The sequence below is a fragment of the Eschrichtius robustus genome, chromosome 12 (genome assembly GCF_028021215.1).
Source record: "Eschrichtius robustus isolate mEscRob2 chromosome 12, mEscRob2.pri, whole genome shotgun sequence".
NCBI lineage: Eukaryota > Metazoa > Chordata > Mammalia > Artiodactyla > Eschrichtiidae > Eschrichtius > Eschrichtius robustus.
The window spans coordinates 18468542-18494580 of NC_090835.1; the positions used below are offsets into that span (position 1 = coordinate 18468542).

The following is a 26039-nucleotide window of genomic DNA, read 5'->3' on the forward strand; positions in this document are numbered from 1 at the left end:
ATCTCTGTTTCCTCAGCACTTAGCACAGTGACTAAATATGTCCCAGGGATACAAGCTGGTATTTTTCTGGGAAAATTTTATTACTATAGATGTCTCATGATTCCCTCTATTAACCCATGTTTTGCTTCCTTTTTCTTCTTGGGCCCCAGAACCTTTTAAAGAGAGCACTTCTCTTGGATCATTTGGAGAATTTTTATTTTTTAAGGCACTAGATAGAGGTGGTCTGAAGCTTTTAGGGGAGAAGTATTAACGAAAGTTAAATATTTTGGATTAAGTGGGAGTAGAGGGGAAGAAATCAAAGCAGACCTCAAAACGAGAATACTAAGAGTATTTAAAAATTGATTCAGTTTTTTAAATCCAGTTTTATTGTTAAGCATGATGTCTTTTTACTGCAGTGGTAGTAGCAGCGACTGTGGACAGGCATAGAGTGGTCCAGAGGAGTAAATCACGTCACACCGTGTTTTGCCTGCTCTGTCACATTCCCATATTTTAACCTTTCTGGCACGGTGGCACATATTAATATTGTTGACATCTCAGTTGGCGTTGGAAAGTAGAGGTGTAAAAATTTCCCTTTGACATGTGGTAAGATTAAGAAAACATGACATCAGTTGGGGCTTGGAGTAGATGCATAAGAGTTTTAGTTATGCACTGACCCTTCTGCTAAAAACTGGGAAAATTTTTTAGGAGTCTTGGTTAGGCACTTACCACTGTGTGGAGAGGCAAATTAAACCCAAATTCTTGAGAAGATTGCTAGCTTTCCCTAAGCCTATTGTTTATCTGTAAAATAAAGGAAATTTTTCATTATTATTAAAAAACAATTACTTTGAAACTAAGCAAAGGAGAGAGAGTAGCCAGTGTACTCCAGCAGCCTCTGCAGGTGTTCTCCAGTCTCTGTCTGCATTCTTGGATGGCAGTTATGATCATGCAACCACAATAAGATTACCCTGGGAATTGTAATGTGTGAAATGCGTAAACTCATTACCCTATTGGTTGCTAACTCAAACTTTTATCACAGACACATAGCACTTTGGGGAATTAACTTTTATTACTAGAAAAAAGGAAAACAGTGAATCACATTTTCCTTTAGGATAACAGAAAATACTACCCCCATCCTGCTCTCCTCAAAAAAAAAAAAAAAAAAGAGCACCAATCCTCATACTTTAATTTAGTTCGATGGTAAGACAGATGGAACATGAAAAGGACACTGTATGAAAGTTAGAAAGTCAATGAATGTAATAAATAGGGAAAATAGCAAAACCAAAGACAGTTCTTTGATCAAAGCAATGTGGGATCATTGGGTAAAAACAATGCTATGCAGATTCAGTGTAGAGTTTTTTGGTCTTCAGTGTTTACCGTCTGTTGTGAACTTTAAAGGGGATACTAGGACGTATAGTTCTCAAATTTATTTCTTCAAGAAACTCCTATTTATACCTCACCAAACACTACTTAGCAACTGCTCTAGGTCACATTATGACAGGTCTGAGCTAGGTCTTCAGAAGCTTGAAAATCCTGTTTATTTCCTACATTTCACTTGAAACCTCCTCCCCCTTAAGCATATTTTTCATCACACCAACTGGATGTATTTTCCCCTTTGAACAAAATTCTGATACACTTTGTACCTTTGGGGTATTTATCCTGCTGTATCTCATTATGGTCTCCCTGGCTTGTTCACCGTTATTTTCTTGTAACATCTAGTATGGGGCCAGTTTTGCATTTACTAGACCCTTAAGGTACGTGCTTGAACCCCATCCTCCCTGATAAGGAACAGAAGTGAGAGACAGGCTTCTGGTTTTTTCTAAGCACCATTGATTTCCTCTCTTGGCGGCTCGCTGTGCACAGGCAGTGCTGGGGCTTCGGGCAAGATCCTGTTGACCAAGAGATGGGGTTTTCAGGAACTTAGGAAGAGTGTGGCTCTCAGCCCCCTTGTCTGGTCTAGTCACTGCAGCCTGTGGATCTTGAACTGTGGGTAACTAACTCTTCACAACTCAAAAACTGAGTGGAGGTATCGCTGTATGCTGTGCCTCCCCCCACGATTGACCCTCTTGCTCTCCTTATCACTTCTTCTATTTTAAACATGTTCATATTTTTCTTAACTCTGTGGGAGAGTATGTTTAGTTTTGCCAAAACATGGTCAGCAAGCTGTTCATCATATTCTTCAGTAGTTGAGAAGCTTGAATGAAGCTAATTCTGTTAGTACAATAAAGAAGATAAATTGGTAGTATTATTTAGAGTTTTGTGCTTTTCTAAAAATTCTGAATTGAATTTGCTAGCTCTTTAGGAGTCATTTGTTGGGTAGGAGACACCTCTACTCTGATGAAGATTTTAATGGTTAGTCCTGATGTCCTCACCCGTATCCCTGCCAATCAAGAGTATTATTTCCTAGCTCCTGTTTGAAGGGAAGGGTTTTGGTCTTGATTTGCTATGTTTGTTGTTCCCAGGAGTTAATATTTTCTACTTATAAAATGAATATGACTACTGATGAGTTTGTGTCTTCCTGAAGTTTTCCTTACTAGATTTTAAGTTTGGCACGTGCATGCATATTGAGATTACGTGGCTGTGGCTTATTTGTTAAGAACTGTTAGGTATGGGAGGAAGTTTTAAATGTATTTTTTATGATTGATGCATTTGATGCAGTAGTAACTCATGTAAGAGGACAAGTTCCTTCAAAAGACACTTGGACAAGACCCTGAATTAGTGGTCAGAAATTGAATACATTGTAATCTGCTTCTGAAAGATTTGTGTTCTCAATTCTAGCATGTTATTTTAAGTGCATTCCAGTTTCCCAGAACGAGGTCTGGGTATGGGTGTGGATGGCTCTTATCTTAACAGGAGGAACAGTGGACAGCTGCTAGGTAACAGAGATGGCATGAGTATAGGACACGATCATTGATCGACACCATGAAAACAGCTTTATGGGCTGTACAGGGCTAGAGCAGCTCTGCACTTCTCCAGGGAATTTCAGTTTAATAGCAGCATAAAGTAACCAGAAGGTTAAATTGTTTTCCATGTAGTCTTTAATAATACAAGGAACTAGGAATACAGTTTTTAAAAACCTTTTAAAAAAAGAACTATTTGGCAAATTGGCTCATGACTGGTGGTGCTCAGTAAACGTAGTGTGGCAATTAAGGCTTGTCTTTTTTTCTTATTGAATGATTTTTTTATGTAGTATCACCTCTCTGAGGCATATATTGGTATGAAACTTGGGGAAGCATTCTTCTGTTTTTACGAAAACCAAAATTTTAGAAGCTTGCATTTGCTTTATGACTATGCATACAAAAGTGTGTGTGTGTGAATGTGAAAACCAAAATAGCTCTGCTATACTTGCCCCCTCCAAGTGTATGTTTTGCTGGTTCCAACATTTTATCTCGCCTGTACTGAGAAGAAGGTAGGACAGGTATTGGTTGGCCAAAAGGTTCATTTGTTTTTTTCTGTAAGGTGGCTCTAGTAGTGCTTAGTTGTCTTTAACTTTGTTCGGAACAATTTTGTTAGATTGAATTGTGGCAGCTGTCATATCAGAGTGCATTAAAGAAAAACATCAAAATTGGTGAATTTTTGTGTAGCCATTTGAATATTGAAGATGGAAGAAAAGCAACCTTTCCGGCATATTATGCTTTATTATTTCAAGAGAGGTAAAAGCGCAACTGAAACGCACAAGAAGATTTGTGCGGTGTATGGAGAAGGTGCTGTGACTGATCAAACGTGTCAAAAGAGGTTTGGGAAGTTTCGTGCTGGAGATTTCTCGCTGGGCGACACTCCACAGTCGGGTAGACCAGCTGAAGTTGACAGCGATCAAATCGAGACATTCATTGAGAACAATCTTCATTATACCACGTGGGAGATAGCCGACATGCTCAAAATATCCAAATCAAATATTGAAAATGATTTGCAGCAGCTTGGCTGTGTTAATCGCTTTGATGTTTGGGTTCCACATAAGTTGAGCGAAAAAAACCTTCTTGACCGTATTACCACGTGTGATTCCCTGAAATCAACTGAAACATAACAAAAATGTTCCATTTTTAAAACAAATTGTGATGGGCGATGAAAAGTGGTTGCTGTACAATAATGTGGAATGGGAGAGATCATGGGGCAAGCGGAATGAACCACCAGCAACCACGCCAAGGGCCGGTTGTCAGCCAAAGAAGGTGATGTTGCGTTTATGGTGGGATTGGAAGGGAGTCCTCTATTACGAGCTCCTTCTAGAAAACCAAAGATTAATTCCAACAAGTACTGCTCCCAGTTAGACCAACTGAAAGCGGCACTGGGTGAAAAGCATCCAGAATTAGTCAACAGAAAACGCATAATCTTCCATCAGGATAACGCAAGACTGCACGTTTCTTTGATGACCAGGCAAAAACTGTTACAGCTTGGCTGGGAAGTTCTGATTCATCTGCTGTATTCACCAGACATTGCACCTTCAGATTTCCATTGATTTTGGTCTTTACCTCTCAATGGAAAAAATGTCAGTACCCTGGAAGACTGTAAAAGGCACCTTGGAACAGTTTTTGCTCAAAAAGATAAAAAGTTTTGGGAAGGTGGAATTATGAAGTCTGAAAAATGGCAGAAGGTAGTGGAACAAAAGGGTGAATACATTCAATAAAGTTCTTGGTGAAAATGAAAAATGTGTCTTATGTTTTTACTTAAAAACCAAAGGCACTTTTTGGCCAACCCAATATTTTCTCTCTTTTAACGGTTGGGAAAACTGAGGCTGAAGGCTGTGGTTCTTATAAATCATTCTGCAAATTGGTAAGAGAACCAGCAGTAAAATTCCATTTTCTTAACATCTATGACTCTTTTCACTAGACCAGTTACATTCAGATTAAGAAATACAGCAAGCAGATTACCTCCGTAAATATTGCTTTCCTGTGACATCCTATTGTCTGATATCAAATCTATTATTCCAGTTCGCTGAACCCCTTCAGATTGCCATTCTGTCATCCACGGTGGCAGGTATCCCTCCAGCTCACCTTTCTAGTCTTGCCACGTGTCTACATCTAATGCATTGATTTGTACAGACCTTTATATCGTACATACACTCTTATTCGTCTGGAGCAGCTGGGTAATTTTTAAGAATTAGTTGATAGTAGGTTCTTGAAAAGCTGTTTAGCTCAGAGTCAAAATGCTTTTATTCCATTACTCTGTACCTAAATAAGACAAGTAGTTGTCTTTACTTTAATTCTCTTCTTTCTGAATCCTTGTACCTCAGTTAAGACCTCAACTGAGGTCTTAACTGAGGTACCTCAGTAAGATAGTCTCAATAAGATTATTGAGAATTATTGTACCTCAATAATTATTGTACCTCAATAAGATGTTCTCTGGGCAGGCAACCCAGCAGGCTTCTGGTTTATTTTTAACTTTTTTTCAGTGGACACAATTTAAACACAGAAGTAGAGACATCGGTCTCTCTGCCCATCACTCAGCTTCAACAGTTATCGTATTGGCAAGCTTCTCGATCTTCACAAATACTATAAAAGCTTACTGTTTCCGGGAAGCCATCAACTGCATTTGTGTAAAAATGCATCCTGGACAAAAAGTTGGCTCAACATCTTTAGTCATTGGGGAATTGCAAGTTAAAGTCACATTGAGATGCTACTGTACACGCACTAGAGGGACTCAAAGAGACTGACAGTAGCAAGTGCTGTTGAGGGTGCGGAGCAGTTGGAATGCCCATACTTTGCTGGAGGAAGTGTAAAACGGTGCAGTCACTTTTGAAAAAGAGTTTGGAAGTTTCTTCTTGTCAAGTTAAATATATACTTGCCATAGGTTTTTTTAGCCAAGGGAAATGAAAACAGGTCCACACTAAGACTTGTATGTGAATGTTCATGGCAGTTTTATTCATGAGAGCTGAAAACTGCATACAGCCCAAATGTCCATCAGTAGGAGCCTGGGTAAACAAAACACACAGCAACAGGGATGAATGTCAGAAAATACTTTGCTCACTGAAAGTAGCCATAAGAAACAATGAATATATACCGTATAATTCCATTTATGTGAAACTCGAGGAAAGACTCATTCAGTTCACAGTGAGGGAAAACAAATCCGTGGTCTCTTAGAGCTGGGAGTGAGGATTGTTTGGAAAAGGACACTAAAGAACTTTGGTTGGGGGTGGTGATTACACTGCTCTATATATTTGTCAAAACAAACGGTACCCTTAAAACCGCGTGCGTTTTGTTGTGTAAATTGTATCTCCTTAAGATTTGTCCCAGGCAAAGATTGTCCAAGTCAGCAGACCTCAGCAGCGGTTGCTATTTCTAGCCGCCCCCCCCCCCAACCCTACCCTTTTTTGGGGTGTTTGGATGGCAGGTGATCAGGCACCTGTAAGCAAGCAGGGAGTAATTTTGGGGGTCCCTCTCTTCTTTAGTGCTTTTGGAGCTGTGGAGAGGGCGCGATAAAGTCAAAAGGAACAGTGTCGTCGTTGCTTCCCTCCACCACAGGCTGTTTACTCTTTGGAACATGCACTCAGCCTTGGCTCTTGTACCCTTATTCCTCATTCCAGAGTCTGAAATCTTTTCCCTTTCCCTGTGCAGAATGCCAGAAAAATACATTGTGTGTTCTTAGAGGACACTTGTCTAACTAACTGGAATCTTATTCCACCTGGAATTTTCACCTCTCGCCACAAAATGTTTGATGATGAAGTATGTCTTTAGAACACAAAAGTTTTCTGTTAATAGAGGCATTAGATAAGTGATTACATTCTGAGAAAATGTACTCCTTAAGATATCCAGAGCTCTCACTTGCTTAGCTATCACCCAGCTTCTGTTAGTGGTTATGCTGTGTGGAATATAACGCTGATTGTGATAATATGTAATGATTCATCACTTCGAATGACTGTTTGTTTTGTTCCTTCTCTAGCTTGACTGTAAGGGTTTTCTTTGAGTATAGTGCTTAGGAATGTAAAATAGTCCAAGGAACATTGGATCCTAAAAACTTCTAGACTTTTTGGGATCAAAAAAGGGTGGGGGCTTGTCAAAAGAACTCAGCCTGAAGGAAGAGCTCCTAATGGCCAAAGCTGGAACAGCTTAAGCAACAAAATAAATAACGATAGAATTGGGTTTTAACCCATAGGATAAGATAAAAAGCCATGAATTCATACTGATAAAAATAATTGAATGAATGAATTTGAAGAGACAGCTCTTACTTAAAGAAGAATTCCAGTTAATAAATGTGAAAGACCAAATCATCATGGGGCCAAAACAAAACAATAGCAATATTTGCACAGTCCACGTTTGAATGCTGAAGTTAGTGGGTGAAAGTTTGAGAAGAAACGGCATATTGGTATATAGAGTCTCAAGGTAACTCTTTTAAAGTCTTTTATTTAATAGATAATAACTTTAAAGTGGAGAAACCTGACAGACACTACCTTAGTCACCTGGTCATGGTTAACATCGGGGATAAGACATGGAAACATCCGGAACCCCTTGCTGTGATGCAGTCAGGAGAACGCACGTCTTTGCTTTGGTATTGTCAGAATGTATAACCTCATTCTGGTCATGAAATAAACCCAAATTGAGGGACATTTCTCCAAAACAACTGACTAGTACTCATCAGGAGTGTCCAGGCCGGCAGAGACAAAGAACGTGAGGAGCTGTCAGAGATAGGAGGAGACTGAACATGAGGAAAAACGAACGGCAGTGTGGATGCCTAGATGGGAGGCTGCCGGGGACAAGGACTTCCGTGGGGAAACGAGTGCGAATCCAAAAGAGTGTCCGGTTTAGTTAAGAGTACTGTATCAGTGTTAACTTTTCTGGTTTTGATAATTATCCTGTTTATATAAGATGTTAACATTAGGAGAAGCTGAGTGAGGGGTATGTGGGAACTCTGTGCCATTTTGCAACTCTAGCTTAAGATGAAACATTTAAAATTCTGTTTTAGACTTAAAAAAAAATAAACCTTGCAAAATCTCCATTGTACTTCTGCAAATTAGTGAATCAGATGGTTCAGCAGATCTTTGATGACAGTGCACTTGCAGCAGTGTAGTTTAAGAAGAAAAAAGTCCCTTTCAGACGAAGACATTTCAGAGTCATTTTTGGCACACACAGGCCTTACCTTGTTGGAAACTTATTACAAGGCATGCAAATTCGCTTACTTTGATGCCAAAGGGAGATGCTTCAGAGTGGAATACCAACTTGAAAAAAAGTACCTGTACCAGAATGATGCAGATATGTGTGTGTGTGCAGTATACCATCGTCCCAGTTTAAGTGTCCCTTTTTATAAGCTAAGGATTTAGATAAATCTGTGTAACTGGAGAGCTTGCTGGTAGTGTGAGAATCCCACTTGATTCCACAGTACTTACTCTGGTGATAATGTGGTTTCTCTAAGGTTAAGTAAGCAGACTTATTAACTGTGTCATGCTCTGTGAAGTCAGTAGTTACTACCCATAGATCTTTTTTACTTTGACAGAGAAACAGAAGACCAAGAGCATTCCTGAAGGACTTAGACTTGACTTCCTAAGAATTTTGTCCTAATTCCCTAGCCCTAGATATTTAAAAATACAGGCACTGCAGTACAGAATGTCATAGTCTGCTTTTTTCATACCTGTATGGTTGTGAGTATAGGTGGAATATGTTGAAGTAGTTGAGATATTTGAGGTAAGAGGAAAGGTGGAAGGGTTAAGGGGCACATATGTGACCTAGTGAAGGAATGGAAGAGAAACACTTCGTTTGGAAGGGCACCTCCTTGACTGGCAGAGTCAGAGACCTGTTTTCAAGTTTTCATTTGCTGCAGTTTTCAGTATTACTGACTACTTCATGAAAACTTTCTCCTGCTCTCTTTTTAGTGTTTTCCTTTGTTTTCCTCACTTTCACTGGCTCCAGTTGGATTCCCTTTCTTCTCAAGGTTCTTTGGGTTGGGCCATGTGGCTTAGTGGAAGGAGCATACACTTGGGGTAAAAGGTCTCAGGATTCTTCTTTCCAAATCCTACCCTCTTATAACCCCAACCAGTTAGAATGATGAATATATTATATATATTTTTGGTAGATATCTTTGGATAAAATTCTGGTGGGTCAAGTGCTATTCTTTGCTGGGCTGCCTTCCCATGTTTGTAAATGTTTCTACTCCTTTTTATTATATTCTTCTGTAGACCAGTGTTTCTCACCTGGGACTGATTTTGCCACCCAGGGAATATTTGGCAGTGTCTGTCGGAACTTGGGGATGGGGGCGCCACTGGCATCTGGTGGGTAGAGGCCAGGGATGCTGCTAAACATCCCACACTGCATTAAGCACAGCCCCACAGCAAAGAATTACGAGGTCTAACATGTCACCAGTGCTGCGGTTGAGAGACCATGCAGTAGACGTCCTTCCAAAGTGATGATAGGCTTTTAGAAAGTTTTGACTACCAGCGATTTAGGAAACCCATTATAATTTGACCGTGAACTAACCTGTTTGTTAGAACTCTTATTTTCTACTACATGTGTTTTTGTTTTGTTTTAAGGATTAGGTTTGAGGGAATCCTTAAGATTACCTTAATTTAGTCCAACCCTCTAATTTTACAGGTGAGAAAACCAAGACCTGAAGAGGGCAACTGGTTTGTTAGATCTTGGATTTCTTTAAATTATCTAAGTAACGTTTTTTTTTGCGGGGGGGGGGGGTTTCCCTCTGGAGAATTACAAATTCTTCTGTGTGCTTTGTAGGTGCCCAGTTTTGTGGCATGAACTGTAATTTCAAAATGGTTACGTGCATTTTAAATGGGATCTCTGAGAGCTATAAAGTAATTTTCAGAGCAGATTGGATTGCTTTAGTATAGTTTCTTGGAGAAAGACTTGATACATCATCAAGTTTATTTGCATCTGAAGATATATAGTTTACAAAGAGATTTGTAGTGTCTTGTGATCTTTCTTAAAATCATTTGCATGATTTATAAGGTAATTTTGTGTATCTTCTGGGGAGATTGGGAGAGGTCATATCAAAGTCACTAACCCAGCAGTATAGTTTGTCGAATGTAGTTAATGCAAACTTGCCTGTACGTTAAGAACAAATAACTCTATTTGGTTGTTTTTATTAAATATCGAATACAAGTATCTGAGCTGAAGGAGCCATAGAGATTGCTTAGTTACTCTATTCTGATCTCTTTTATCAGTGAGGAAACCGCAGTCTGGAGAGAGTATGTAATTCATCCAAGGTCATGGAGTTAGGTTCTAAAATAAATACAGAAAGCAGAGGAGAGAGCTGAGGCACCTCAGCCTGCTAAGTCCTATGATCCAACTTGTGTGACAGGGAGCAGCCCAGAAAACACAAAGGACCCTCAACAGAGATCTTGGCTGTTGAAATCTAAAGCGTCATATTTTATCAGCTTCTTGGAAAAGAAGCATATACCCGTACTCAGAGTGCAGAGCGCCTGCCTTGGCATAGAGTAGACACCAGGAAAAGTCTGTTTGATGAATTTGGAAACATAAGCCCGAATGCCGGAGGTGAAACCAGGACAAGAGACAGCACGAGGAATGTTGCATCTCTCTCTGCTCCTTTATTCAGATGGGCTTTCGAAGTAGGGACGCTGGCCCAGAGAGTTGGGATTTGGTAACCTACATGAGCTTTCCCCCTCAACGAGGCGGGCGAGGGGAGGTGTGTCTCCACCACTTCTGTAGTCACAATACCGCAGCTACTGTAATTCTCACACTGCCTCAAGCGTGGCAGCGATCCTAACACGGCTCAGACGAAATCCTCAGCCAGCAAAACACCTTTCCACTCTTAACACCAACGTCTTTTACTGTAGAATAAAATTTGTATTGAAAATTTGGAATGGCAGGTATCAAAAAGAAATGCAGTTAGCCATCTTCAAAGAAGGTCCATTTTGAAAACAATTTAGGAAACATTTTTCTTCACATGATGTCAACTAGTCCATTCTTTGTCAGTGGATTTACTTTTGGAGAAATGCTGTGAGAGATCTAAAGGGCATATTTATTATGGGACATTTACTTTAAATATTTGAATGACCACAATGAAATTCTGTTATTTTAGGCACCACAGGGGAGAGGAAATGGAAGGAAGCCAGATTTATAGTCTGTGGTTGAAATACTTTAAGCCTTGTTCTTGAAAGTTGTGCTTGTGTTTAGGAAGTTTAAAATTTTTTCTTTATCTTTGAAATGTTCTCTTAACCTGCGTTTGGAGGTGATGCTGCTTTTCATGGTGGTGGGGGTTTTTTGTTGTTTTTTGTGTGTTTTTTTGAAGTTTTGCTGAGCAAGAATTTAAGCTTGAGTTGTTTTAGAAGTTGTCTTCTGAAGAAAACCTCTTCTTTCTTTACCTGTGATGAAGCAGCAGACTTGCACAGTAAAATATTTGTCATGGTCCTAGGGTAGCAGCTCTCAAGCTTTTTGGTCAGAGGATCTCTTGCACTGTTTAAAATTATTATGGACCCCAAGTAGCTTTGGCTCATGTTGGCTATACCTGTAGATACTTTCCACATCAGAAATTAAAACTGAGCAATGTTTAGAACACAGGAATATACAAACATACATTTCATTAGCTCTCAGAGCAGTGATGTCACGTGTCATTTAGTCTTTGGAAAACGAAAAGGCAAGTGTTACTGTGGAGGTAATTATTATAGAAATAGTTTGCGCCTTGTAGACCCTCCTCAAAGGGTCTTGAATGCCCCCAGGAGTCGCTGGACCACACTTTGAGAACCAGCTGGACTAGGCTATCTCTCCATTGCTGCCAGCTTCGTTTATAAAATAAGGGTTTTGTTTTCAAGAGCCTCAACCACTTGTAGCTCCGTTTACTTTCTGAACATCTGTTCCAGAGTTGCAGAAAAGTTACAGTGCCGACGGTGACTGGTGCTCAAGTACTTTTTAAGTAAGTGTGTTTTCGGAGCATAAGAGACATTTGAATACAATGATAATTTTGAATCTGTAGTAGAACATTTCAGATTCTGCTGTTAAGGATGCTTATGTTAGTTCTCTTGGAGCCAGTTGTTTCTAACCAAGTTGTATCATCTGGTGAGTTTGTGCAATACCATGTATAGTATTGTAAAATTGAAGTCCGGTAGCCTCCCCTAAAGGCATTCTCTTTTAAAAGGAATATCTGCAAAACTAAAATTCTGTCTGAAGTAACGCAGAAAAACTGACAGCTAAGTCAGTGAGGATCTTTAGTGCTGCCTCTGCTACCAGACAGCATGATTAACATAGGACACTAAGCTACGTGACGGATTTCTGTCTCTAGAACCATTTCCGTAGGGCAGAGCTTACCAGCTTCTTTCATTTGTAAATATTTCCATTGGCCTCCAAGTGTCTGTGGAAGGGTAGTAGATGCATCTACAGCTGGAAAAGTTAGTGCTTTGAAATGTAGATATTACTTTTAAGGGGGATTATTTTGTGGAATATCTGCATGTTCTGTGTACGTGTACTATGACGAGCTAAGAGAACTTTACCTCCTTTAATCTTGAGTTCAGCCCTGTTATATTAGGTGTGGCCCCATTTCCATTTTGAGTAATTTACCCAAGCTCAATAGCGGAGTCTGGATAAAGTCCAAAGACTGTCCTAACTCTAAAGTCCGTACTCTCCCTATTACCTGTGAAGGTGAGGATGGAGAGGTAAGTGGAATAAAGGGGATGGCTTGACTTTTTTTTTTTTTAATTTGATAGCTGGAGTCCGAATTAAGGGGGAAATCTTAGTTTTCTGGTACAAGGCAGAGTGGTTCTCCTGAGTCAAGGATGTATATTGGTGGGAAAGAGTAACCTAGAAGATGAACTCAGACCGCTTCGGGCCACCCAGTGGCTCATTCTAAAAGATTTGAGAAATTTCATGAAAACAGGTGTTTACATGAGAGGCGAAAGAACTATTTAGGAGAGAAAAGAACAGCAAGAAGAGATACTATTTGGGGAGCAGAGAGAATTTAATAATGCCACGCAGTGTATGATTGTAGCAGTGAAGGTCACAAGGTCATAGAAGTTTCCTATTACCCTGGTGTAGCGTGGCCTGACTCTGTGGCAACAGCAGCTCTGGGGAAGGAAGGCCATGAGTATTCATCTTTCCAAAGCAAAGCCAGCTAGGTCTGCGTAATGTTGAACTGAGCCTAAATCAGCAAGCTGAAAGAGCACCCTAGTCACTGGGACTGACAGCTAGTACAAGGTCTTATGTTTCCTGCGTCAGGGAAGAATTTGACTGGAGCTCTTGTGTGGTTTCATCCCATAACTGAACAGATGAATATTTGTCCATTGGTCTCTTAGGATAATCAGCCCTTTAAAATAGTGGCAAAGAAGGTGCTTACCTAGAAACTCCCTGGGAACTTATTTACGAAACTAGATTATCTGCCATATTTCCTCATCTATTATTCTTCATTGGGCTGGATTGACTCACCTGGGTGATTCTTAGTAATAACTGTACTATAACGTGCATCAAATATGAAAAGGTACAGAAATTTTCATGAGATTAAAACCCTTTGTTACAAAACTCTCAGCCTAGCATGGTACACCTGAAAGACTACCAGACTAATTGTCTCTGGTGTAGTTGTAAATCCTCTCTCTCTTTTTAAACTGAGAATACTAGTGGTTGTGTAACATACCTTTTAGAATTGTTGAGGATAAAGTGAGGCAGTAGTTGTTAAAATATAAGTATAGGTGGAGGGGAAAGAGCCCTAAAGTAGCCTAATTACTTCAAATCTGTTCTACCTGTGCATGTCTAGAGTTTAAAAAAAGTCTTGTATCACCCTTTAAGATCTCATGGTCATTGATGTTGGAGCCAGAGTCCTGACTTCTGTGTTCTGTTCACAGCATTTCTCCTCTGCTTTATCTTTGGTTTGTAACACACAATGGGTCAGCAGCGGGTGGGTAAAACGAACAGAAAACGAGTTGTTCTCGTAGGGCCTCTTTTCTGTTGTGCTCACCGAAGCCAGGAGCCAGTAGTGTGTGGTCGGCAGTGTTGCTGGGACAGACCCTGAATCTTAATGCTTACGTGGCCTTGGAGCTAAATACAGGCGTTAGCCGGCGTGAAAATGGGTTCACAGCTTCTTTTAACTTGGAATACATATTGTATGCAGACAAAGATCAGATTTATTTACCCTCATTATGGCTTTAACAGGTACTTCTGCAAAGAAAAGTGTGCAGTTTATAACGCACTTTACACATTTGGCCCACCCGCTTCCCTGAGGTTGTATTTACTATTCCCCTTTCATGTTCAAAATATTTTAGTCGGTAACGGCTGTGCAGAGTACTCTGCTGTGTTCCCAGCTGGTGTGTGTGTATGTGTGTGTGTGCGTGCGTGCGTGCGCGTGCGCGCGTGTATCGTGGGCTCGGTAATACAGAAGTTCAGTCATTGGTGCACACGTGTAGAATAACCTTTTGAGTGGAGGGACAGGGAAATGGGTTATGTGGAGAAGTCTCCTTTTAATTACAGAGCCATGATGTGATCTCTCATAAAGACTCGTGGGCTCCTGATAGAGTGAGCTAAATGGACAGGCATTTTCAGACTAGTTCAGTCCTGGAAATTGCTAATTTTTCAACCGACAGATTGCCAAGGCAAGGAAGGGCTTGGTGGGGGAGGTAAAGGCGATGGCAGGAGAACTCAAGGGCAGTGTCAGTTAACTTGGCAAAGATGTTTTGTAAGTTGCAGGGTACTTTTTTTTTTTTAATGGATAAGTTGATTGTCTGATTTCAGAGCCTTTTAGGGTATTTTAACTGAAAATGGAGTTCCATAAGTGGACAAAACATAAATGTTAGTTTAGGAAGAGCTGAATATAATCAAGGGGAAAAAAAAAGGATTTGTTATTGCTCTTTGTTGCCTGAACTACGAGAAGATGGCTTTGTCCTGTTTCTCATTGTGGGAGCTGAGATACAGAAAAGCACATGAGAAATGATCACAGATCTCAGGTTCCGCTGAGCACACAGTGGAGAAGGAAAGTGTTGTATGGGGGAAACATATGGTTTGCCCATGTTCCCCCAAAGCAATCCAGGAAGATAGCTTGTTTTTTGCTCTCATTTGTGTTCATGTGTGCTCGAACTCTGAAATTTTTCTTTTTCAAAAATTAAGGATGTCCCTAGATAAAGATTTGCTTCACTTTATGGAATCAGCTCTTCTCTGAAATATTAGCTGTTCAAATGCAAATAAATAGACAAGATTTCCTGACGATGTCTATTACTGAAATGTCACAGCAGATTTTCCTTTGTAAACTCTATTGGAAAAGCAACAATAAAGGTATGAAACAATTTTCAGAAGCCTAAAAATTTTTTATTAAAAAAATACAGTTTTGAAGAAGATTGGAAAAAACTTTTGTTGGCAAACGTACTTACAAAGGAAACCAGGCCCCATGTTATATACTATATAGTATTTCTGGTCAAACAGGGCTTTTTGTTTGTTTGTTTGTTTTGTTGGTGGTTAATGGGCTTTGAGGTGTAGTCACCAAAAGCAGTAAGCCATGTTCTTTGATCTGATGTTTTCCGCTGTATTGGGAAAGCTGTTAATTGCTTATTTAAGATTTGTTAGTTGGGAAACTTAGGTAATTTTGGAGAACCCCAGACTCTCAGCTCCATATTGAAGAATTGACGTCCTGCAATATGCTGGAAATTCTGCCCATTAAGCGAGCTATATACAGTGTGTTGTGTGACACTTAAAAGACTGCATTGAGCAGTGTAAATCTATGGGAAGTATCTATTTCTCACTGATCAGCAGTGTTAAATGTCGTGATACGGGTTCATTCCTTACAGGAAATGTTAAAAGACATTGGAAAACATACTTTGCCATCTCCTCTCCCCATGCCCCTTCCTCTCCCCTTAAGGACAACCAAGTAGTCCTCTTCTTACCCCAGTGAGGATGGTGGGGCTAACGAGAGTGCTGGAATTCTTGGGCAGGTATCTGTTGAAACCGTAGCCTGAGTTGACCTGGGTCTTCCATCCCTAGTACCCTGTGCCCCCTCCCCGCCCCCCGACACACACACACGGTGGGGAGACTCATTTGAAGTTACTTTCATAAGAGGAGTCTTTGGGGACTTCCCTGGTGGCGCAGTGGTTAAGAATCCACCTGCCAGTTCAGGGGTCACAGGTTCGATCCCTGGTCCGGGAAGACCCCACATGCCACGGAGCAACTAAGCCCGTGTGCCATAACTACTGAAGACCGCGCGCCTAGAGCCCGTGCTCCGCAGCAAGAGAAGCCACCACAATGAGAAGCCCACGCACCGCAACAAAGAGTAGCCCCCGCTCACCGCAACTAGGGAAAGCCTGCGTGCAGCAACAAAGACCCAACGCAGCCATAAATAAATAAATGAATGAATGAATGGAGTCTTTGAAAAGTTCAGGTGGATCTGGGTTAAAAAATCCCAGTTTAGCCACTTACTGTGAACCTTAGACAAGGTTCTGGATCTTTCTGCTCTCAGTCTCCTTAATTTGTAAAACAGAGACAATCACTTCTGCCCTAGAGGATGTTGTGCTGACTCTAGCTTCGCAGTGTGCCTGTCCTGTGATGGCTGTGAGGTGGCTCTGCCCCTGCTGCTTCACGGGCAGTTCATAACATCTAACCTGGAGAGCGCGGCCGGGTGGAGTGGGGTGCGCGTGGCTCTCCGTGGAGGTGGCACGTTCCCACCCTTATGCCGTCAGAGTGTGCCGGCCTGCAAGTAAGTAGGGGACGGATGGCAGGAGCTGCCACAGCAGTTATGGCAGGGTGGCACCTTTGGAGGGTCTCCCACCGATGACCCTTCTCATTTCTTCACCTTCTCCAAAAAGTATGCATTTTGTTCAGCAGCACTGCACCATTTCAAAATGAATTAGGTGCATTTCCCCATCTCACCCCGTTCCCTGGTCTGAGAAGGAATGTGGGATTTGTTGGGGGAACTAGTTTGAAAAAAGCACTCTAATAATTAAAATAACAAATTCCCACCTGTTGGTGAGGGTTTTTGTGGGGAAGGAGCAAGTGATGATGGAAGAATTACTAGGTTGTTATTTGAGGACGTTGAGAACACAGCGGTACTTGTGAAACAACACAGGTGCTTTTAGCAGACGTCCCATATTTCTTGGTAATAATCTGATCCCAGTGAGCCTTGGGTCCTTTTCATTTGTGAAGTTTCAGTTTGGTTGCCCATTAGAGAGGAGGAACACTTTCACTATTCTAGTCAGACATCATTTTCTTAGGAACAAGTGAGGACATCGGCGCGGTTGTGCACACGTGCTGCATTTGAGGAGTTGCCGCTTATGTTACCGTGTGTGTGTGTGTGTGTGTATACTGTCCTACAGATACTGGATTGTGGTGCATGCACTGAAGAATTCTGAGGGTTTGCTTGCCTTGCTGAAATGTTAGAGAGTGGTCGTCTGCGGGAGGAGTATGAGACAGGCACCTGGCCTGTTGCCCACGCTGTGCCCATGGCCTCGGCGAGCCGCCTGTGAAGGGATAATCCATCTTGGATCAGCACGGCGTCTGGGTGGTTGAGAGCTGCTTGCAGGTGCACCACACGCCTGCCGTTGGGGCTGTTTGTGAGGCGAGGGTGACTTCCTCTACTCTCTGCTCTTCCCTAGCTCTCTGTTGTGCTGGTAGTGCCAGCTGTTCACCAACCCAGGCGCCACTTCTGATGTCCATCGTTTCAGGATCTCTCCTTCGATCTCTCACTTCCCTATTCTGCCAATAATCCCCCAGTACCTAGCATCCCTCCCGTCTCAGAAGAAAGTGTCTCTGTTCCTTTCCCAGCACTTTTTTTTTTAATTTTTGAATTTTATTTATTTTTTTATACAGCAGGTTCTCATTAGTCATCAGTTTTTTACACATCAGTGTATACATGTCAATCCCAATCCCAGCGCTTTTCTTGATTGTATTCTTTCTCTCCTTTGCCCCATGGCTAACCCCTCTCTTCTGCCTGCCTTCAGTCTTTCTCCCTTTTCAGTGTACAACATGATTTTTAAGCTTCCCGTTCCCAAGGAAATCTCCTCAAACCCTGCTGACCCCTTTCTGCAGTGGCAGGGCTGTCCTTGACCTCAGCACCACAATTCTCAAAAGGGTTCCTGTTGGCCGCCTCTAGATTATTCCTCTGACATCCTGTAATCCCTTCATCTTTGCAGCCCTGATCGCGTGTGGCTTGCTCTCCTGAAAGTCGGCAGTTGACTTCTTGATCACCAAAGCTTGGGCCCTTTTCTCAGTCCTTATCCTACTTTGTATTTCTCTGAAATTTTCGTTTATTCTTTATTCATCCAGTAGGTAATTTTATTGGGTACCTGGTACTGTGCTGAATGCCACAGTGAGAAGGATGATTAAGACACGGTCGTTCCATTCCGGAGTGTACATTTGATTGGCAGTTACAGTGCTAACTGACATCACAGAACTCTGTAGGATGTGCTGGAGTGAGACAGGCCCCCCCTAACTCAGACTGGGTGGGCTTGGTGATGGGGCTGGGGGTGGTTTCTCTGGGGCAAGCGTCTGGTGTGCCACGTGCCGTTGGTTCTTCTCGCTGTTGAAGGTGGTCTTGGACTGGTGTCCAGTTGTCCTCTCTTGTCAGACTTCCATGCAGTGAAGTACACATACTGGCTTAATTGAAAGTCTCCCTCAAGGTGTAGTTTTTCATAAAGTTTTATTCAGTTAGTTAGTTAGTTTTCACTTGGCTGAGTTATTTCATTTTGACACCTGAGTATTGGTTAGTATATGACAATTTGTTTAAACTCTGATTTAAACTGCTTGGTAATCCCTGTAGACAGCTGGTCTGTTTGTGTTCCCTGTGAGTACTTGTGAAATAGTTTGTAGTGGTGATTATCTTCTCTGTAAGTATTAACAGATACACATCCTCTTTGAAAGAGTAGAATGTGTTAGAATGGCTGCTGCTGCCTTTGTTAGACCTGTAAAGAAAGAATGTTACCTTTCACCTTTCACTTGAGGGGCGGGGGTTTAGAGTTTTGTTTTTTGTTTTTTAATTTATTTTTGGCTGTGTTGGGTCTTCGTTTTTGTGCGAGGGCTTTCTCTAGTTGTGGCAAGCAGGGGCCACTCTTCATCGCGGTGCGCGGGCCTCTCACTATCGCGGCCTCTCTTGTTGCGGAGCACAGGCTCCAGACGCGCAGGCTCAGTAGTTGTGGCTCACGGGCTCAGTAGCTCCGCGGCATGTGGGATCTTCCCAGACCAGGGCTCAAACCCGTGTCCCCTGCATTGGCAGGCAGATTCTCAACCACTCTGCCACCAGGGAAGCCCCAGTTTAGAGTATTAAGTACCTTCCTCCCTTTGTCTCGGGGCACTTCACATCTTTGAATCCCTTGCTAAGTGGCATGTGAGGCTGCTTGTGGTCCAGCCTGAGGTGACCGTACCTGTTGTGGGCTTCATCGTATGCCGCCGTAACCAAGGCCTGTGTTTGCCGGAGACCATTAGGAAACTTGCTCTGGGATTGCTCCTTTGTTGGTGTGCTTTCTGCAAAGCCACACTATTGTGGAACCAGCACTGAGACACTCAGAACAAACCCAGTGACTTCCCCTAGCAGGCTGGCCTTGATGAAGTCAAGGAGTAGGTGTGTGTCCCCTCCTTGTCCTGTATTTCTTCTTCGCCACATCACACCTCCTCCCAAGAGGTGCTTCAATAACTGTGCTTAACTTAGGAGCCAGCGTGTCCTGAATCTAGCAACTCTTTTTGTTTGTTTTCTTGAAAAAAAAAAAAATGGTGGAATTATTTAAGAAAGAAACTTTTGTTTTGTTTTTCGTAGGCTTTTTTTTAAATTTTTTTTCCATTTCCGTTCTTCCACCAGTGGCTCCCTCATTGATGAGGCAGACCTTGTCTGTCCAGTTATTTTTCTCTGGCCAGTGCCTCCATCGCTGGGAACAGAGGGGGATGTAGGGTCTGAAGGGGATCATTACATCATGGCAGGTGGTTGCTTCACCTCATTAATGACCCACTTAGATATGTGTTTTCTACCTTGTACTTGGAGAATTTATTATATTGTAAATGTCGATCTAGATGCTAATGTCTTTGAAAATTAATATTGTATAGAAATAGTGCCTAGGTTTTCCTTTCTCCCTTTACCATTTGGGTCCGAATGGTTATGCATTGTGAGAAGCGTTTGGCACCGTTTAGAACTTGTAAACAATAGTGTTAAGAGCCAGTGTCAGTTGGAGACTGGTGCAGACATAATGGTTGATGGCACAATGAATGTATCACTTGTCTAAGATTTTTTTATAGTGACTTTGTCTTCACCCCCTTGGAAGCTCGTATGAACCACAGTTACCTTTTATTGCTCTATACGTGTTGTCTGTGCCAGTCGCAGAGCAGCAGGGGAGCAGAGCAAGTCGGAGTAATTAGATTGAGGAGTGAATGTCACACTTCTAATTTCATTCTCTTTTCAAAGGATTACCAGTGTCCATTTAATAAAATGAGATTAACCCTCTGCAGCAGGAGTATTTGAAAGCTGTCAGTCAGTATAATCTTGACAGCTCAAAAGAAGTAGTGTTCTCAGCACTCTGAGAAGCAGCGTCATGTTTTATTGGCTGAAAGTCTTGACTGCACAGGGATGTGTATGTTTGTGTGAGCACATGTGTTTATGTCATTAAAGGTAGACGTACGGAGAGTGGATTTGAAAGAGGAAAAGTTTTATGGACTTAACCGTACTATCTGGAAATAATAAACACCATATAATTTACTTTGAGTTGCCAGATACCAGTAATAAAATACCTAAAAATTATGAGACCAAAATTTTAAAATTAAAGAAACAGTTAAAAAGCAAATGATGAGGCATCTTTTCTTGAATGTTTTAGAAAACCTCGGATCAATTCTCAGCTGGTGGCACAGCAAGTGGCCCAACAGTATGCTACTCCACCACCCCCTAAAAAGGAGAAGAAGGAGAAGGTTGAAAAGCAAGACAAAGAGAAACCCGAGAAAGATAAAGAAATTAGCCCTAGTGTTACCAAGAAAAATACCAACAAAAAAACAAAGTAAGTTCTTGGGTAACTCAGTACAGTACTATATTATTTTGCAGGTGAATCAAAGATGTCTTTTAAATGCCTCTTTTTCTGTCTCCCCATTTAGACCAAAGTCCGATATTCTGAAAGATCCTCCTAGCGAAGCGAACAGCATACAGTCTGCAAATGCTACAACAAAGACCAGTGAAACGAATCACACCTCAAGGTATTTGAAACTAGAGTGAAATACCACGTCGCTGCCCTGATTCACCTGCTCATAATCAAGAGTCAGGGGTGCTTTTGTGCCTGTGGGTTTGTAGGCTAAGAACGGGTGGGGTGAAGATCTGGGGGGGTGGGACTGTTAACTTTCAAAATACATGTACATAGATACGAGCTGCTTTTATATGACTGAGTCCAAAACAGGAGAAAGATAAATTGATCATAATTTGGCAGTGGTCCGAAGCTTTGCTGTAACTGATGGCGGTTTCATTTCTTGCTACGCTTAGTCGGCAGATTTGGTAGTAAGCGCTGGTATCCGTGCTGGCGTTTTAGATTCATTGCCACAGCGACATGCAGTCTGTGTGTGTGGCGGGGTGACTTTGGGCCCGAAGTCCTTTGCATCCGTAGCCGATTTCATGGGCTGTCCCCCTGTGGTGTTGCTTTCAGGCCCCGGCTGAAAAACGTGGACAGGAGCACCGCACAGCAGCTGGCAGTGACTGTGGGCAACGTCACCGTCATTATCACAGACTTTAAGGAAAAGACTCGCTCCTCCTCGACCTCCTCATCCACAGTGACCTCCAGTGCAGGGTCAGAACAGCAGAACCAGAGCAGCTCGGGGTCGGAGAGCACAGACAAGGGCTCCTCCCGCTCCTCCACGCCAAAGGGCGACATGTCAGCAGTGAATGATGAATCTTTCTGAAATTGCACATGGAGTTGTGAAACTATGAATCAGGGTATGAAATTCACATCCTCCACCTGCCCATGCCACTCACACCCCTGGAGAATCTTCTGTGGACATCGACCTCTTAGTGATGCTGCCAGGATAATTTCTGCTTGCCATGGGCATCTGGCCCCCAAGGAATTTCGCACCCTGACGATTACTCTTGACACTTTTATGTATTCCATTGTTTTATATGATTTTCCTAACAATCATTTATAATTGGATGTGCTCCTGAATCTACTTTTTATATAAAAAAAAAAATCTGCTGTGCACAATTTTCCATGTACATTACAACTGGTTTTCGTTTTTGTTTTGTTGGGGGGGAGTGGGGTGGGAGGGGGAGGGAGCTTTTATTTATTGTGTTCACAGACTCCATCCTTTCAGCATATCCTTTTAAGTTTAGTTCTTTCTTCCAGTTATACTATGTACTATCAGTTTTGATATAACTATATATATATAAATATAAAATTATATATAAAGGGTTATTTGAAACCAATCCATGGCAACGCTGGTGCTTGATACACTGTGAAGTGAATTCAACATTGAACAGTTACAGATCTGGGACGGTCCCTTCTATGAAAGTGCTGAAATTAAGTTAAAATCAGTCTTACGTGAAGTATGTTCCAACCCACGTGGGAACTTGACTCTCTCATCTGTCTAAAGAGTACTGGACGATAGAAAAATATATATTTTTTAAACAATGTGATCTCAAATTAAAGACTGCTCCAGATAGCCTGCATTTGCGATGGAATAACTGACAAATCACAAGTGGTTTAGTTGGGAGGGCTTTGATCAGTCAAAAGTAACGAAACTAGCTCCAGAATGCCAAGTATTCGTGTAAATTACGGTTACATGTTAACGTTGCTGTTCTTACATAAGCATTCATGAAAATGTGGTATTCTGTAACTCGAATTCCATCCATTTTCCAGACCTCTACTCATGTCTGAGGTAAATTGATAAATTGTCTCTTAGTTTTAGGATTCAAACTGTCTAACCTGTATTTTTGGTCCATACAAGAAGCAAATCCCTGTCTCCACTTTGCATGTGGTGTTTTGTTTAATCGAACTTTGTTTGCCTCACTTCCCCTCGTTTCCCTTACCCTACCCATTCAGTTGTGAGAATTCTTTTTTCTTTCCTGAAATCTAGTCTTGTTGTTTTACTGAACAAAGGTTATCAACCAGTACATGCAGTCCCCACATGGAGCTTTTCAGTGTTGGGAGACGTGTCTCAATTCCCTGCTGTGGGAAGGAACTCAGTGGTGAATAAATGGTTGAAGTGCTGGCAGCCAGAGTTGCAGGGAAAGCTCCTACTTCCTGCGAGCCTGTGATCTTTTTCTTCCTCAAGATAAAGATAGCTTGAGTAAACTCTCTTTTAAAAAAGATTCTTTTCACTCTCTCTTTTTTAAAACTGTCTTGCAAAAACAAACAAAAAAAGGGGGGAAAAAAAAGACCGTAATATGAATCCACCCCTCCTCATTTTAAAAATGTTCTGTTTTGCTTTGTTTAGATTTAGGGTCTGTCTTCTCTTTGACTCTTACATTCATATCCGCAGAGTTCATAGACTTGAGAGTCATTTCAAGCATGGGAACTTGATGTCACCTTCCTTTATTTGATGGTACTTCCGGGAGGGTAGCAGATTAGTAATGAAACACCACATTTTGGTGTGAAAAACCTGGTCTGCTTAAGAATAGAAGTAACTTCTGTCTGTGGAGGCAACAAGTAAACAGAAAAATTAACAGCTTGATTTGAGTAGCCAACAGGAAGGCTCCTTTCACATTTACATTAAAACTATTCCTTAGTCACTAATGTACCATCATTTAAATTCTGTTCTCAAAGGTATAGATGATAAAGCAGTGCCATTTGTTGCTGTGGTCCTATTCTCAAATGCATGGACAATGTTCCCCCTCTTTTTAAAATACTGCTTGTATCTGGGATGCAAGCTATACTTAACCTTTTTAAATACATTTTTAAAGTATTTATTAATGAACCAAAGGAAATCAGATGCTTTCTATAAGCATCAGGATATAGAATACATAGTGATTTGACTATGAATTTTAAATCCACATTTTAATATTAGTGGAGTATTGCAAAGACATTCCTTCTAAAGTTTTAATATTCCTTTTATTAAGGGTCTCAGGGAGGGTGAATTAGTCAGCCATATTTATTTTCCAGAGGTGTAAGGAATTGCTAAGTTTTTTAATTAACTTTTTAAAAAAATTTAAACGTCACCAAACTCATGTGGGTTGCACTGCTTTTGGAACCAGTAAGTGTTGGTTTGCACTTTGTTCAGAAACACTGTGTACTTTTTCAAAATTAGTTTCATGTAAAGTGATTGGACCCCGAGATGTGTGGGAAAAGCTGGTTCACCAGCTACTCAGAGGCTGCTAATTGATTCATTGCCAATGTCTTGGTTTTTCAGTTTTGCCTCCGTGATAAAGAATGGGGAGGGGTGAAGGAAGGGAGGATTGCTTTAGAACAGGTGAGAGGATGAAATGGCCATTTTGGTAGAAACTGCAGCGCAAGGTGGGACTGGTCTCAGCAATCAGATGTTCTTGGGCCCATCCTTTAGCTGCTGTTGTGTGTTCTGTTACGGTAGTGCGGTGGTAGGTACTTCAGGCTTTTGATTTCCGAAATGGATGACATCCCTCAGGCATGTATTCTGGAAATGGAATTCCTGTAACTTTCTGCATTTGCAGTCTGCCCTACAATTAGTAGGCAGTGTGTGAAAACACTAGTGTAGATGATAAAGATACATATTAAAAGAGGACCAGAAATACTTGGTATTCAGCGGCACAGTAAGCAGGTTATAAAAACAAAACAAAAGCACAGTGTTAACGCTTGCAAGTTTCCATTTGTTTTAATACCACACAATTCTTCACACTCGTGCGTGCGCGCGCGCACAGAGCTTATCTGACCTGCTCTGCTTGAGTCATGCAGTTCAAAAAATAATAGTAGTAATAATAAGGTAAAGACATCTTGACACCCACAAAAAATTTTAATCAAAATCTTTCAGTTTCAATCTGGATATTCAAAACATTGGCAGAAGCTTCTGTGAGTTTAGTTCCACTAAGATGTTTCACCTGCCTTATCAAGACCATTCTCAGTCTACTTTTTTAAGCTACCGTATCTTAAATTATTGAAAATTTATTAATTGCTGAATATATAATAACCTTTGCTTGTATGTAACCGAAAATGGTTTAAGAGCCAACATTTAGAGTATGACAATGGAGCTGAACAGTTTTTAATGCGCAAGCAGTTCTGTTCTTGTGTATGACTTGTAACCTTAATTTACTGTGTAAAGATGGTTACATTATTTCCTTAGCTTTGTTTGTTGGAGACAAATAGAGAATGCTTGTTAAGTATGTCAAAACATAATCTTACCTTGTGAATTTTTGTTAATGTATTATACGAGCTATATTTTTCATTTGCCCAGAAAGACAGCTTGTATAACGCTTTTGGAAGTTCCTGCTCTGTAACGTCTTTAGAGCTGACAGTCTGTTAGGTTTGTTTTTTTTCTTCATGCTAAAGTGTCAGTGGTTTTGTGAACTGGTCAGAAATTCACAGGTCTTAAATGTTTGGGGGAAATTTATATTGGACACTGCTCTTTGTCTAGCAAATAAAAGATGTTAATATATTCCTGTTACTGGCATGTGCACGACTATGTTATTAGAAGCCACTTTATCGTTTTCCTGCTTTAAATAGAAATGTCTATTTATGAATTCTGCTTGTAGTTTTTTCACAAATAAAATAGTAAAATTTACATTGAAATCTTTATTTTTGTCTGTGTAGACTTTAGCCTGTAGGAAAACAGTTAACTTTTTGTACTCAGATTTTTCACTTGTGTAATATTTCCAGTAGAACAGGAGGCCAAGAACTTGAGTTTATCAGATGCTGAAGTTGACTGGGGTGTCTCAGTGCACGGCTCAGAGCTGCAGCAGAAAATATAATGGAACCAAAGAATGGCCAAACTTTGGAAGAAAGCGAGCTAGTGTCTGTAAATGCATCCTTTGAGGTAGGTTGCAATGATTTAAGGAAGGAAGTGGAGATGATGGGTAAGGATGATTAATTCAGTGCATGACTGAAAACCCTCAGAAGACAACCCCTTTCTGGCCAACTGCAGTTAGGTAAATTGTGACTCTGATGTAAAGGAAATGCAGTGTCAAACCTAAAAGCCCCACAAACAAAGCTGGCTTATTGCCCCGTGCTAGGGAGACTGCTGCCGAGACAGTCACTTCCAAAGAATGTGGAAGTCACTTAACAGCACTCGTAAGAGTCATCTGTGATTACTGTTCTTTGGCCGGAGTCTGCACTTGAACTAGCACGGAGAGGAGGAGAG

At 41.2% G+C, this 26039-nt stretch overlaps 1 protein-coding gene across 1 annotated transcript in view; it reads left to right on the plus strand.

Moving 5' to 3' along the window:
• RYBP (RING1 and YY1 binding protein) overlaps positions 1–25471 on the plus strand; it is a 74207-nt gene extending 48736 nt beyond the window's left edge. The window contains exons 3-5 of the mRNA XM_068558329.1: positions 20621–20797; positions 20892–20990; positions 21431–25471. Coding sequence (XP_068414430.1) covers positions 20621–20797; positions 20892–20990; positions 21431–21683 — 529 coding nt within the window. The 3' untranslated portion in view covers positions 21684–25471. The remainder of the gene's footprint in view (positions 1–20620; positions 20798–20891; positions 20991–21430) is intronic.
• Positions 25472–26039: the final 568 nt, after the last annotated feature.